This window comes from Camelina sativa, chromosome 12 (assembly GCF_000633955.1).
Source record: "Camelina sativa cultivar DH55 chromosome 12, Cs, whole genome shotgun sequence".
Lineage (NCBI taxonomy): Eukaryota > Viridiplantae > Streptophyta > Magnoliopsida > Brassicales > Brassicaceae > Camelina > Camelina sativa.
Window position 1 is genome coordinate 1,258,018 of NC_025696.1, and position 12,297 is coordinate 1,270,314.

Below are 12,297 nucleotides of genomic sequence, written 5' to 3' on the forward strand. Positions count from 1 at the left end.
ATATATATATATATATATATATATATATATAAATGAATCAAGAATCTACTCTTGCACATATATGCCTTCACAATCAGATCTAGCATATTCAGCTTCATCCATTTCAGTATCCATGTCAACATCTACTGGCAATGGACCAATTATATCTGCATTTCCAGACTGAACATCTTCTTTACTATATCTTCTTGAAGCACCTCTCATAACAACAGACCAACTTGATCCATCTTCACTTGAATAAAATACTTGCTTTGCTTGAGATGCTAGAATATACGGATCCTTCTGAAAGCTTACTTGGCTCTGATTTAAGTTAACAAGTGTGAACCCATCTTCCACTTTAACTCCATTACCTTTTACTGCCCAGTTACATCTAAATATCGGCACATAGAACACATGGTAGTCCAACAATATGATGTCAGTAATTCTCCCATAATATGACACCAAATCAACTACTTGTGAAGTATCCTTAGCACTAGATCTACACATAGCCGTTGCCTCATAATAAACACCACTGTTCTGACTCTGCCTTTCAAGTGAGTATGTGTGAAAACGTTGTCCATTAACTATATAACCAGTATAGGACCTTGCAGTACACCGTGGACCATATGCTAGCCATTTAACTATGTCTTCATGTCCATCAGAAGTAATAGATATCTACAAAATTAAACAGACTAATCAAAATTATGAATGAGTCTACTATAGATTTATAAACAGACTCATCAAATTCATAACTTTACTCACCTGTCCTTTTAACCAAGCAGCAAAATTCTTAGAATGCATAGACCATAAATATGTTGCATCACGTCTACACCTTGGATTTGAGTCTTGTAGATATTGCAAATGCATACTACCAAATCATAAATACGAAAAGAAACTATCAGCAGCATAATTTTGACCTTATAATTTATAAGGAATGAAATACACAAGTAACTTACTCCACATAATGATCAAAGGCAGCTGTATTTTGAATGACAGCAAGATGGGCTATATTCTTCTCCATTTCAGTAAGAGTGAATGACGTTCCTGCTGATATTGGACGACCTTCTAATATAGAGCTGTTCACATACTCTACATTCCTCTCAGGTTTTTCTTCTACATTGGTTGTCTTTTTCAGAAACTCATTACAAAACAGCATGCTTTCTTCTGCAAGATATGACTCTGCTATACAACCCTCTGGTCTTGCAGGATTTCTTACAAAATCTTTTAGAACTTTCATATACCTCTCAAATGGGTACATCCACCTAAAATGCACAGGTCCTCCTAGTCTAGCTTCTCTTCCTAGATGAACAGTCAAGTGTACCATGATATCAAAGAAGGTTGGAGGGAAAAACCTTTCAAACATACAAAGCGTTTCTACAATTTCAGCTTCCAATACTGTAATAACCTCAATATCAATAACTCTCTGACACAAATGATTGAAGAATGCGCATAGCCGTAGTATTGCTGTTCTAGGACCTTTTGGTAACAATCCTCTAAGTGCAACCGGGAGAAGCTGTTGCATCAAGACATGATAATCATGTGATTTCAGACCTCCTACCTTACACTCTTCTACTGAAACTCCTCTTGAAATATTAGAACAGTATCCATCTGGACCTTTAAAATGAAATAGTCGTTTGCAAAAAATCTTCTTCTCATTCTTGGACAAAGACCAAGGTGCTGCTGGAAGATATGTTCTCTTTCCTTTTGTGGTAGGATGCAACTCTTTTCTTAGACCAAGATGTTGAAGATCCTTACGAGCATTAAGACCATCCTTAGATTTTCCACAATGCAACAATGTGGATACAATGCTGTGAGTCACATTCTTTTCTATGTGCATTACATCCAAATTATGCCGTACTGGTAGATCCTCCCAATAAGGCAGAGTAAATAAAATGGATCTTTTCTTCCACCTTGATAACTCATCTTCATCTACTTCTACTTCCTCATCTTCATCGGATTCACTTTCATCATCATCACTGTCAAACACTGGTTCTTTATAGACAGTTCTCTTTCTCTTCATCCCAGCCTTTTTCACATTTCCGAAATCATTTTGGAAGTTTTTCAGATTCTGATGAACTTCATGACCAGTTAAAATTCTTGACTTTCTCCTATGCTCAACTTTTCCATCAAACCAAGTCTTCTTTTCCCTATATCTGTGTGTTGGAGCCAAACCTTTTCTATGACACATGTAGACATGTTTCCTGCTAAACTTCAACCACATACTATCAGTATTTTTCCCACACATAGGACATCCCATTTTACCTTTTACTTTACAACCAGCAAGATTTCCATACGCAGGAAAATCACTAATGGTCCAGAGAAGCATTGCCTTTAGAGTAAATGTACTTTTACTAAAAGCATCATACGTTAGCTCTCCATTCTTCCACAGATGATTCAAATCCTCAATAAGAGGTTCTAGGTAGACATCAATATTATTACCTGGTTGTTGTGGACCAGGAATCAATAATGTCAACATTATATTCTCCTTCTTCATACAAAGGTGAGGAGGCAAATTGTAGTTTACCAATAGCACAGGCCAGCTACTATAATTACTATTCTTCATGTTGAATGGATTAAATCCATCTGTGGACAGCCCAAGCCGTATGTTCCTTTCTTCAGCTGCAAATGAAGGATACTTCTCATTCATCTGAGCCCATGTAACAGAATCTACTGGATGTCGAAGTTTTCCATCAGTGCTCTTGTTAGTGTAATGCCACCGTAAGTCCTTAGCCATGTCCTCTGATCTGAACATTCTCTTCAGCCTTGGTATAATTGGAAAATATCTTAATACTTTCTGTGGGACACCTTTCTTTACCTCATTAGTCCGCTTATTAGTCTTCCACCGTGAAGCATTACATTTGGGACATTTATCAAGCTTCTTTAACTTCTTTCTGAAGAGGCAGCAATCATTAACACATGCGTCGATCTTTTCATATCCCATATGAAAGCTCTTTAAAAATTTCTTGACATCATACAATGATGTGTGAAAGACATTACCATCTGGCAACATGCTTGGCAATGTCTGAAGCAGTTCATTGAAGCTCTTATCCGACCAGCCATTATGTGTCTTAATCCTAAACAAAGTCACAATAGCCGATAACTTGCTGTGGTTTGAACAGCTAGGGTATAGTGGGGTTTCAGCATCCCGGATCTTTGCAAGGAACTCATCCTCTTGTTGGTCCTCACCCTCTGCAATCTCACTTAAGTCGCCCACAGGTTGGTCAGCTAAGTCACCTCTAAAAGCCAACTCTTGATCAAAAAATTCAGCAGCTTTATATAACTCAAAAACTTCCTCATTCCACTGAGTTGGTTTACTTTGAAATTCATCTACTGACTTCACATCTCCATGATGATACCAATCACTATGCACCTTGTATGCCTCATCCATCCCTCTTATTACAAGATGCTCAACCACAACACTGTTTAACTGTCGTACTACATTACGACAGTCTTTACAAGGACATATTATCATTTCTATGTCACCTAAAGCCGCAGACACATCCCTTACAAATTTCCAAGCTCCACTTTTATAACCAGGATCAGCTCTTCAATGGATAATTAAAGAAAAAAATCATAACTAAAAGAACATCTTAAAGTATCCAAACCCAAAATAAAACCTAATTATGAAATATAATTCCTTACCTGCATAGATGCACCCATGCCTTGTCCAACATTATATGTTATAATATAAATTTTAACCTTTATAGATAAAATAGAGATACATATTATACAAAGCTCACATTAAGCAACAATTCAGACAATACTGCACTACTTCAGACACATACAGATGCTCTTAAACCAATATCTAACTGTGTAAAATCTCACTAATCTAATCACTATTTATACGAATCAGACTCAAAGGACAAAACATAGCAATCACCAATATTCGTGTGTAATAATAATGTTTAACTATTGGTTGAGTGATACTAACCTGTTGTGTGAGTACAGAGAAATGAGAAGCTTCAGTTCCCCAACATTTCAATCACCAACACTTGGGAAAAAAAAAAAATCGTTCAGTTTATGAAGGCGCAAATACTCAAATCCAAAAGCTATTTTTGAGTCAAATCTGTAAATAATCGAACCCTAACAAAACAGATGGATTCGAAACTCCACATTCTCAAAATCTGTAAATAATCGAACCCTAAAAAACAGATAACGAAATAAATCTAGATAAATCGAACCCTAACAAAACAGATAACTAAATCTGACCCTTATCGAAATCAAAAGCTGTTTGAAATCACAAATAATCGAAACAAATAACGAAATTAGGAGGAAGAAGAAAGACATGCCTCAAAAATGGATTCGAGCTATCAATTGCGATGGATATGGAGATTTAGGGCGAAATTGGGGCTTTTCACAAACGGCGAAATTGGGGCTTTTCACAAACGGCGATAAAACTGAAGAATTGATAAGAAATTTAGAAGAATTTGAGCACACACAGAGAATTTAGAAGAAGAAATCTTCTTAGGTTGAGCTTAGGTTGTAACGAGAGAGAGAGAGAGAGTGTGTCGAGTTTTTGGGTTTTTTTTTTATTTGGCGATTAAGTGAATAATTTCACTAAGTATTGGCGGACAAAAGTCACTTTTGTTTCCCGCTACATAATTTTCCTATCATAGCGTTAATAAGATGCTATTAAAAAGTAAGCGAAAAAAAATCTCATCTTTCATAGCAGTGACGGAAAATGAGCTATATCCGTCTGCTATCAATGTACATATTTGTTGTAGTGGGTCCAATTACAATCTCATTCCTCTCACTCGTTACGGCAGTGCATTAACCTCCCTACTCCCTAATATGCTTATAGATGTTTCCAGTACAAAAAAGTTTGAAATTTATTTATGAGATTATCTTATTATATGTACATGTTGTTAAATGAGAAATATATATACAGCTATGATTGTAACTGGCATAAGCTAATGTTTATGAAATTCACTTTTCTCTGTATAAAAAATCTATGCACTAAAATATTTCTAATAATAAAAACTCCTTGTTTTTTTTTTCTCCTTTGTAACTATATTTTTTAAAAAAATAAATAGATAAGAACATTGACAAAAGAAAGATAAGAACAAAACACTCTAATTTTTTCGTTCTTAAAATTAGAACTCGATTAAGGGAAACAGTTGACCAATATTGACTCTATATAAAGGTGGTTTGCTCATTGGTTTTTTCAATATCCATAATTAATCTTCAATATCCATAATTAATCTACAATCACAAAAATGAAAAATCTCTCTACTTTGCTCATGATAGCTCTCCTCTTTTGCGCCGCCATGCAAGCGTGCACCGCTCGCCCCGAACCGACCTACTTCGCCTCCTTCACAACCTCTCTTGCGGAGACACTTAGTCTGGTTAGTCATATATATGTACACACATACATGTTATAAATATGTAAATTAATTTGATACGAAAAATTATATGTCTTCGTTTGTAATTTATGTTTTATTGTGTTTCAGGAAATGATAGAATCAAAACTACACGATGTGGTGGGAGAGAGCTGCGATAAAGAAGACGACGAAGATTGCTTGGTGAGAAGAGCATTGACCGCTCATCTTGATTACATCTATACACAGAAGAAAAATAACCCTTAGCTATATATGTTAAGTATTCCAACTGTTGTGAATTACAAATTATTCTCACATGTTACACATGTGTATATAGGATCATTGATTAATTCAATTTATTCTTGTAACGGAAAGGTGTCAAATTATTCCCACATATTATTTGTATATATTACAAACTCAATATAAATGACATAATTCGTTTAATTTATAGTAGAATGGAATATAAGTGAGGAAAAGTTGAATTAACTGGAAAAAAAATGTAAGATAGCATAATTTATTTACTTTACATATGCGCTAATCTCGGAAGTCTTGCGGAAGAATGGTTTACAACATAATAAAATTAATACGAAAATGCCTGTCTGAAAATTATATGATTAGTGAAAATTTATAACAGAGAATCGCTGAATCATTTCATAATCATGCAAGTTACAGGTTAAATTCATAATATAACATGATTAAGTTAACTCTTTGTTGATTACATCTTTCTTGTTTATTAAAAAGCTAAAAAACAAAAGAAAGTACAAGAATGTCAGGCATCTCTCTCGTTCAAAGAAAGCATTTCGAAAGAGTAAATACATAAATATGTTATGAACTACCATCGGGAAAGATTTGCAGGATTCTGAAATGAAAAATCTCCCCAAGAAGATGAAGAACTCTGCTTTGTTACATCATCCAAACTCGTAAGCGGTTTAGCCTGCACAACCTCGTGCTCAGGTGCACCGGTTAGCTTCTGAACCAACTCTTTGAAGTTTACTGGCTCGACTCTGTAGACATGAGGATGCATTGGATTCAAAGGGGATGATGATGATGATGTTGCAGGCCTCTTTAATAAGGGCTTCGAAGGTTGTTTTCGGGTTGAATGAAGCGAAGTTAGGTAATTTTTCGTCGTCCTTGTCGCGGTTTCTTGAGCGTTAAGGTAACTTTGAGACAAAAACGGCTGTGATGTTGCTTCCATTGAGACTTTGAGAATTGAGATATCGCTTAGAGAAACTTCTTTGGGATGTGTGAGTTAAAAAGTGTTCTGATATATATTGATGGATATGCAACGTTTTCAACGAGGGTCAAGCCTTTGGTTTTTGACTCTCATTCAAGTTTTGACTTTTGAGAACATTGTTTTATTTTTTTTATTTCTTAGTAACTGGAAAATTTCAACGAGTGTGTTCTATAAATATTTTTTTTATTGATTTCATAGTTTTTCTGATCGTAGTAGGAACTATAATTAGGAATATTCTATAACAAAACTGATTACTTTATCCATTACTATAATTAGGAAGCCGTCCACGTGCTATTTTGTTATTTGTAATGATGAGAAGATTATTATCAACATGCAGCCTTCGGATTTGAATCTGAATCTGTGAATCTATTATTAGTTTTCCTTTTTTTTTTGTTTAGTAACACAAGTAATCTATTATTTTATTTCTAGAAGGGGGAAAACATGTGTAAACAACCATTTAGTCTCGACTTGGTGCTCTGTTTCTAAATTAAAAATGGTATATAACTTCTTCGGTTAACTAATGAACCATAGCGCAAGGGCCTCTTAATAACAATGAAGCTAGATACAGATTACAAATACTGAGGCCCATCAAACGTCTTCAATAACATTCAAATTACAATTATTGGGGTCCAATCCATATACATGTATTTTTATATAATTTTTTTAAATAGTTTTTTTTTTAAGGTTCTTCTTCGTCTAGCGTTCGACTTTTAACCTTTGGCAAGCAGTCATTAACCCTTTGAAAAATTAAAGGCTCACCGCTCACTGTCAGTGCATGATGAAGTTTAATATATCAGTGGTAAAGGCAAAAATATACATATTCAAAACATAGTTTTAGTTTATAAGACATCTAAGATAAGCTTCATATTCTTGGGCGGTGGATTGTTATTAAGATATACACACGATTTAGCCAAATAGCCACTCTTTTTATTGCAATTTTGGATATTCCAATTTACTAAAAACGTTAGTCGTATTTTAATTAATTTCATGGATAGTGTGTTCACTACTTTTAAGTTTTGAAGTCAACTGTTGGCTTTACATTTTTTTAGCAATGGGTCTCATAATTTAGGTAGTTTACAATTATATATGCTCCTCGTTTAAGAGTATACAAATTTTATTTTGTTATCATAATTAAGCAAATTTTTATCTTTTGTTTAGTAGGGATTCCACCAAACTTTCAACGTCTCGTGCTATATAATAGTAATCAACCAAAAAAAAAAAAAAAGTCGCCATTTGCTTATATTGAAATACAATGATGCATCTCTCCGTACGCAAATGCCATAAATCCTTTTTTTTTTGTCAAAGAGTGATAATATTGTTTGACTAAATGATCGTTACTAATAGTCATTATTGCAAGTGATGAAACAAAAAAAATCTTAGCTGGTTTCATTCACTCTATGTCTCTATCTGATCATTTTCTCGTATATTATAGTACAAATGTGTGTATTTATATATATAGTTCAAATGTGTATAAATAATCGCAAGACATTGTTAAATGTTCAGCCACTTAGATTCTCTTCTGACTTCTGACTTTGTGATAAAGATAAACATGAGCAAGAAAAAGGAGACGAAGCTACGCAAGTACATGAAGGTTCCCATAAACATGCTGGTGAAAGCTAGGGACTTGTACGTACGAGGCATGAATCAGTTGTCTTCCCATGATGATCTTCTTGGCAGCGGCATGGGTTTTGGGATGCCGGTCTGCCACGTAAGTGCTCTTCCGCGAAGTTTCAGCGCTAGCCACTCACAATATTCCGCGAGAGCCGAAGATAATCGTGTGGCTCAGCTTGTAAGAGCCGCATCAGCTAGAAATATGAATCTTTATGCATGGCAAGGACCGGGATCACCGAAATTGCGAAAGGCTAAAAGTTCGAGAACCTGTGTTGGTCATCACAATCATGAGATTGAGACAATTGATGAGACAAGTCCTTTGGTTAGTCTTGGGACTAAACACAAGAAGCTTCCAAGGAGTAAGAGTTATGGTGTTGCCACATATACTTATGCTTTTTAGTAATTTGTTTCTATGTATCAATCTTTGGTTGTATATGTGTGATTCACAAATCGAGAGCTTGGGTCTCTTATGTAAACAAGAATCAACCAAATGTGATACTTGTCAATTGTCATCATCATGCATGTGGGTGTTGTAAAAAACAAAAAGTGAAAAGGAAATTGTTAAATGTGATATTGCTTGTTTTAAATCCAAGTCTTCTCACTTATAGTTGGCATTATAAAACAAAAATGTAATACTATATTCATATGATTGTGATATTATAACCAATATCTAGAATCTAGATATGTACATCACCAAATCAATAATTATGAAGAAGCATGGATGTGATGGTTCATAACTGTAAAAAGTATATTTAAAGTCAACATAAATAAGAAAAAAATTACCAAGGATCATTAGGATAATCGAACGGCAGAGGTTGAAGCGGAGAAGTCATACTCAAATCAGAATGAACGTAACCATAGACGCGCATCACCTGATTATCAGCAAAATTAAGGGCTCTGATCATCTCATCCCAACACGTGTCACCACGATAAATCGGATTATGGTCTCCACTACAAGGTTGACATCCCGTGAAATGCGTTACAAACGCGCGTCTGCGACTACCTCTTCCACCAAACTCGCCTTTCAAAAACCGCTCCTCCCTAAACGCACCGTATCGCTCGCTCACTTTCTCAGCGTGACGTCTACGCAACGTGTCGTCTTGTCGTTCCATCTCAAGATACCGCTCCGTCACGTTAGCGAAACCTCCGACTACACCAATCCAGTAACCTTGGAAATAATACTCTGCTTCGAGGTATATCTTAGGATAATACAATTCTTTGTGTTTATACAGTAAATAAATCAGAGCCGTCTGATCATCTGACTCGGGAAACAACTTATCTTTGAGACCGTTGGATCGGACCCCACTTTTTGTAATCCGGGCTCACCGGTCCCATGCTCTTCCACGTGTCAATGAACTCCATTGACCATTGACAATTTCTGATCAAGAAAACGCCGGCGTTTAACGCCGTCCAGCTCTGTGTATCGTAGATTATATTAGGCCAGCCGTGAACGACGAGGTTATGTTGACGGTAACGGTGCAACGGCGGTTTGAATTCCATGTCGGTGAAAATAGCGTCGGAATCAACCCACCAAATCCACTCCGCCTCCGGATGAGCAAGCATCGCCGCTTTAACCACCGGAAGTTTCGCCCAGTACGAATTCATCTTCGGATGAAGCAAAGCGTTGCTGTAGAAGATGTCGTGGCCATGGATTCGAGCGTAATCGACTTTGTTTTTGAAGCACCGGAGAAGCAAATGGTCTCCGATTGGGTTTTTACACGGCGAGGATTGCGAACCGGTTACGATCACGATCCGGTTTTCTAAACCGGGTTTGAACGACGGGTGTGATTCGAGCCATTGGTGCCGTTTCTCGTCCCAGTTTGTGATTGATCTCTCGATGGAATAGCTTAGATCCGGATCGTCGTAAAAACCGGGCTCCGGCGGGTCGAATTGCATGTCTAAACCGGAACATTTTTTAACCGGTTGTTTGTCGTGAAGTAAACCGGTGATGGTGAAATTGGAGGAAGGTGAAAATATCAAGAAGTAAGACCAGAGGAGAGTAAGAGACGTGAGAGCTCCGGCGAAGAAGATAATACTGTTCTTTGTGCCACTGTATTTTCCCATTGAAGATAATGAAGGGAAACAAATTAAAAAAAAAAAAAAAAACTGAAAAGATGAGAAATTATCTTTTTTTCTGATTAAGGGTTTATTATGATAAATATGAGGTGATTTAGTCAAACTTTATGTATGGTAAGAAATTTGTAATTAGGATAATAACTCTTAATACATATATGGAAAAGTATTAGACTTTCAAGTAAGGTTGTGCAATGGACAGGACTGGATCATTATTTTTATAGAATCAAATCCTGAAACTTTAGATTCTGAGATTTATTAGCATATAAAGTTATTTTCTCATAATTATGATACACTAATTGCTTTAATTATATGTTTTTATAAATTATATATATACATATACTAATTTTAGAATTCTCAATTATGAATAACGTTTGATATATACCATATAATTATTTGCGTTACTAATATGAAAAAATTACAAAATAGAGTGTTTAGAAGAAAAATTAGAAGAAAAAAAAAACAGAGCATAACTGAGAAGAGATAGATCAATGCAGTAATGGTTGATTCATCAAACAGTAACAATAAACGATGCTAAAAGCTCACATGTTATGGGGACGGGAAGCACGACATTACACCACTCAACCTTACCATAAATCTCATGTTCATTGCGCTTTTCGAGGGCAATCTCAGCACACCAAATCATCTTCTCTTCATGCACCTCCTTCTCCCACAAAACCGCTATATTCCCACCGTAATTCTCTAATCTAAGACGACTCTTGTAACAATCTTTTAGTAATTTAGTCAGTTCCTCCAAACCCTTTAGATCTTTCCAAGATCTTTTATCAATATCGTACCATTGGAGCCGTTTTAATAGCCAATGATAAATGAAACATATGTTATCTATGACGCAATAATATGGATTGCTAGCCCAACTCAAACCCATCTCCGTTGACCCTATTTCATCCCATCTGTTTTCCTTGGTCTTGTAAACCGCAGTACTCCTAACCCCAAAGAGGTAAAGCTTTCCATCAATCGCTAAGCTATTGTGTATATAATTATTCTCTTGTATAAATTTTGCACTAGGGCATGGCACATGCTCCCATATTTGGGTTTTGGTATTGAAACACTCTATCCAATCTGAGGACTGACTATCTTTAACGCTTCCTGCTATGTATATTTTCCCATCAAGAACACGCACATTAGGGTACCATCGAACCACCCGCATGCTTGGAGCCTTGTGCCAAGTGTGATTCCGACAGTCCATGAACATGACCCTTGACGGATTGTAATTGCCAAGTTGGTAGATATCACAACCAACTGCGGTTAGATCCCGACCCCACTGACACGGGAAAGAGAAGGATAATACAATCTCGAGACACGGGCTAAGCAGTTGAAAAGCATGTCATCAGGAAGCATTAGAAAGGTCATCGTATTTGCAACCGTTGTTGGCTTTGCTCTGTTCATGGCTGTGGAAGCCAACATTAACTAAAACGTAGATCCAAAATCCAGAACATCTAGTATTTTATATTTCCTAAATCTAGTTGAACTCTATCACATCCAATTCCTTTATATATAATTTTTTTTATGGGACTGGATATTATTAAATTATATTAGTTTTGATAATATCTAATATAAAAAACACTCAGAGTAATTATATTAGATTATATTTAAAATACTCACATCAATTATTTAATTAGAAGGGAGAAACCAGAGCAAAATTTGAGAAAATAACAAACAGAGCAGAGAGAGAGATGCAATCATGTTTGAAACTTATTATAACAAGTGAAGCAACGTCTGCATTAAGACTGATGAAAGCACAGTACACGACTGTTTGGACTGCTCTACTTGCTCACATTTCTAACCCTCAGCTTCCTTTAGTTGAGGGTTTCCTTATCCGTTATGTGTTTCAAGCTGTTACTTATGCAATATGGAGGGAAAGGAATGGAAGGCGGCATGGCTCTGCACCGACACCAGCCTTGACCATCATTCAGTGGATTGACCGGCTCGTTCGTGACCAGCTCCTTGCTATCGGTCAGTTGGGGGATAGGAGATACGATGAGGGTTTTGGGGTTTGGCTACAATCTTGCTGCTAAAGGGGATTCCTATTTAATTATCTAAATCAAATATTTTCTCAGCAAATGT

The 12,297-nt window shown here is 36.1% G+C and overlaps 6 protein-coding genes across 6 annotated transcripts; 2 read left to right on the forward strand and 4 right to left on the reverse strand.

The window, feature by feature from the left end:
• On the reverse strand, nucleotides 41–4,391 carry LOC104729392. Its single transcript, XM_010448329.2, has 4 exons — nucleotides 3,908–4,391; nucleotides 933–3,521; nucleotides 739–844; nucleotides 41–651 (listed from the first exon to the last, which is right to left on the reverse strand). The coding sequence occupies exons 2-4, from the start codon at nucleotides 3,446–3,448 to the stop codon at nucleotides 46–48; spliced, it is 3,228 nt and encodes a 1,075-aa protein (XP_010446631.1). The 5' UTR covers nucleotides 3,449–3,521; nucleotides 3,908–4,391; the 3' UTR covers nucleotides 41–45.
• Nucleotides 5,087–5,738, forward strand: LOC104729395 (putative phytosulfokines 4). The gene is made up of 2 exons (XM_010448331.1): nucleotides 5,087–5,321; nucleotides 5,427–5,738. Exons 1-2 carry the CDS (start codon nucleotides 5,193–5,195, stop codon nucleotides 5,559–5,561), a joined length of 264 nt encoding a protein of 87 aa, XP_010446633.1. The 5' UTR covers nucleotides 5,087–5,192; the 3' UTR covers nucleotides 5,562–5,738.
• Nucleotides 5,875–6,519, reverse strand: LOC104729394 (VQ motif-containing protein 29). Its single transcript, XM_010448330.1, has one exon. It carries the CDS (start codon nucleotides 6,487–6,489, stop codon nucleotides 6,127–6,129), a length of 363 nt encoding a protein of 120 aa, XP_010446632.1. The 5' UTR covers nucleotides 6,490–6,519; the 3' UTR covers nucleotides 5,875–6,126.
• Nucleotides 8,032–8,633, forward strand: LOC104729396. The gene has a single exon (XM_010448332.2). It carries the CDS (start codon nucleotides 8,078–8,080, stop codon nucleotides 8,537–8,539), a length of 462 nt encoding a protein of 153 aa, XP_010446634.1. The 5' UTR covers nucleotides 8,032–8,077; the 3' UTR covers nucleotides 8,540–8,633.
• On the reverse strand, nucleotides 8,785–10,253 carry LOC104729397 (glycosyltransferase 6). The gene is given in 2 exon segments (XM_010448334.2): nucleotides 8,785–9,423; nucleotides 9,425–10,253. Coding segments are annotated over 2 exon segments (1,284 nt in total). The 5' UTR covers nucleotides 10,204–10,253; the 3' UTR covers nucleotides 8,785–8,918.
• On the reverse strand, nucleotides 10,724–11,419 carry LOC104733099 (putative F-box/kelch-repeat protein At4g11770). Its single transcript, XM_019233451.1, has one exon. It carries the CDS (start codon nucleotides 11,417–11,419, stop codon nucleotides 10,724–10,726), a length of 696 nt encoding a protein of 231 aa, XP_019088996.1.

Bases quoted from the DNA above. Each gene is read 5' to 3' on its own strand.
- LOC104729392 (XM_010448329.2), bottom strand. From the start codon at position 3,448: ATGATAATATGTCCTTGTAAAGACTGTCGTAATGTAGTACGACAGTTA. The intron at 845-932 runs GTAAGTTACTTG...ATGATTTGGTAG, and splicing joins GCCTTTGATCATTATGTGGA to TATGCATTTGCAATATCTAC. The intron at 652-738 runs GTGAGTAAAGTT...TTAATTTTGTAG, and splicing joins CTGCTTGGTTAAAAGGACAG to ATATCTATTACTTCTGATGG.
- LOC104729395 (XM_010448331.1), top strand. From the start codon at position 5,193: ATGAAAAATCTCTCTACTTTGCTCATGATAGCTCTCCTCTTTTGCGCC. The intron at 5,322-5,426 runs GTTAGTCATATA...ATTGTGTTTCAG, and splicing joins TTGCGGAGACACTTAGTCTG to GAAATGATAGAATCAAAACT.
- LOC104729394 (XM_010448330.1), bottom strand. From the start codon at position 6,489: ATGGAAGCAACATCACAGCCGTTTTTGTCTCAAAGTTACCTTAACGCT.
- LOC104729396 (XM_010448332.2), top strand. From the start codon at position 8,078: ATGAGCAAGAAAAAGGAGACGAAGCTACGCAAGTACATGAAGGTTCCC.
- LOC104733099 (XM_019233451.1), bottom strand. From the start codon at position 11,419: ATGGACTGTCGGAATCACACTTGGCACAAGGCTCCAAGCATGCGGGTG.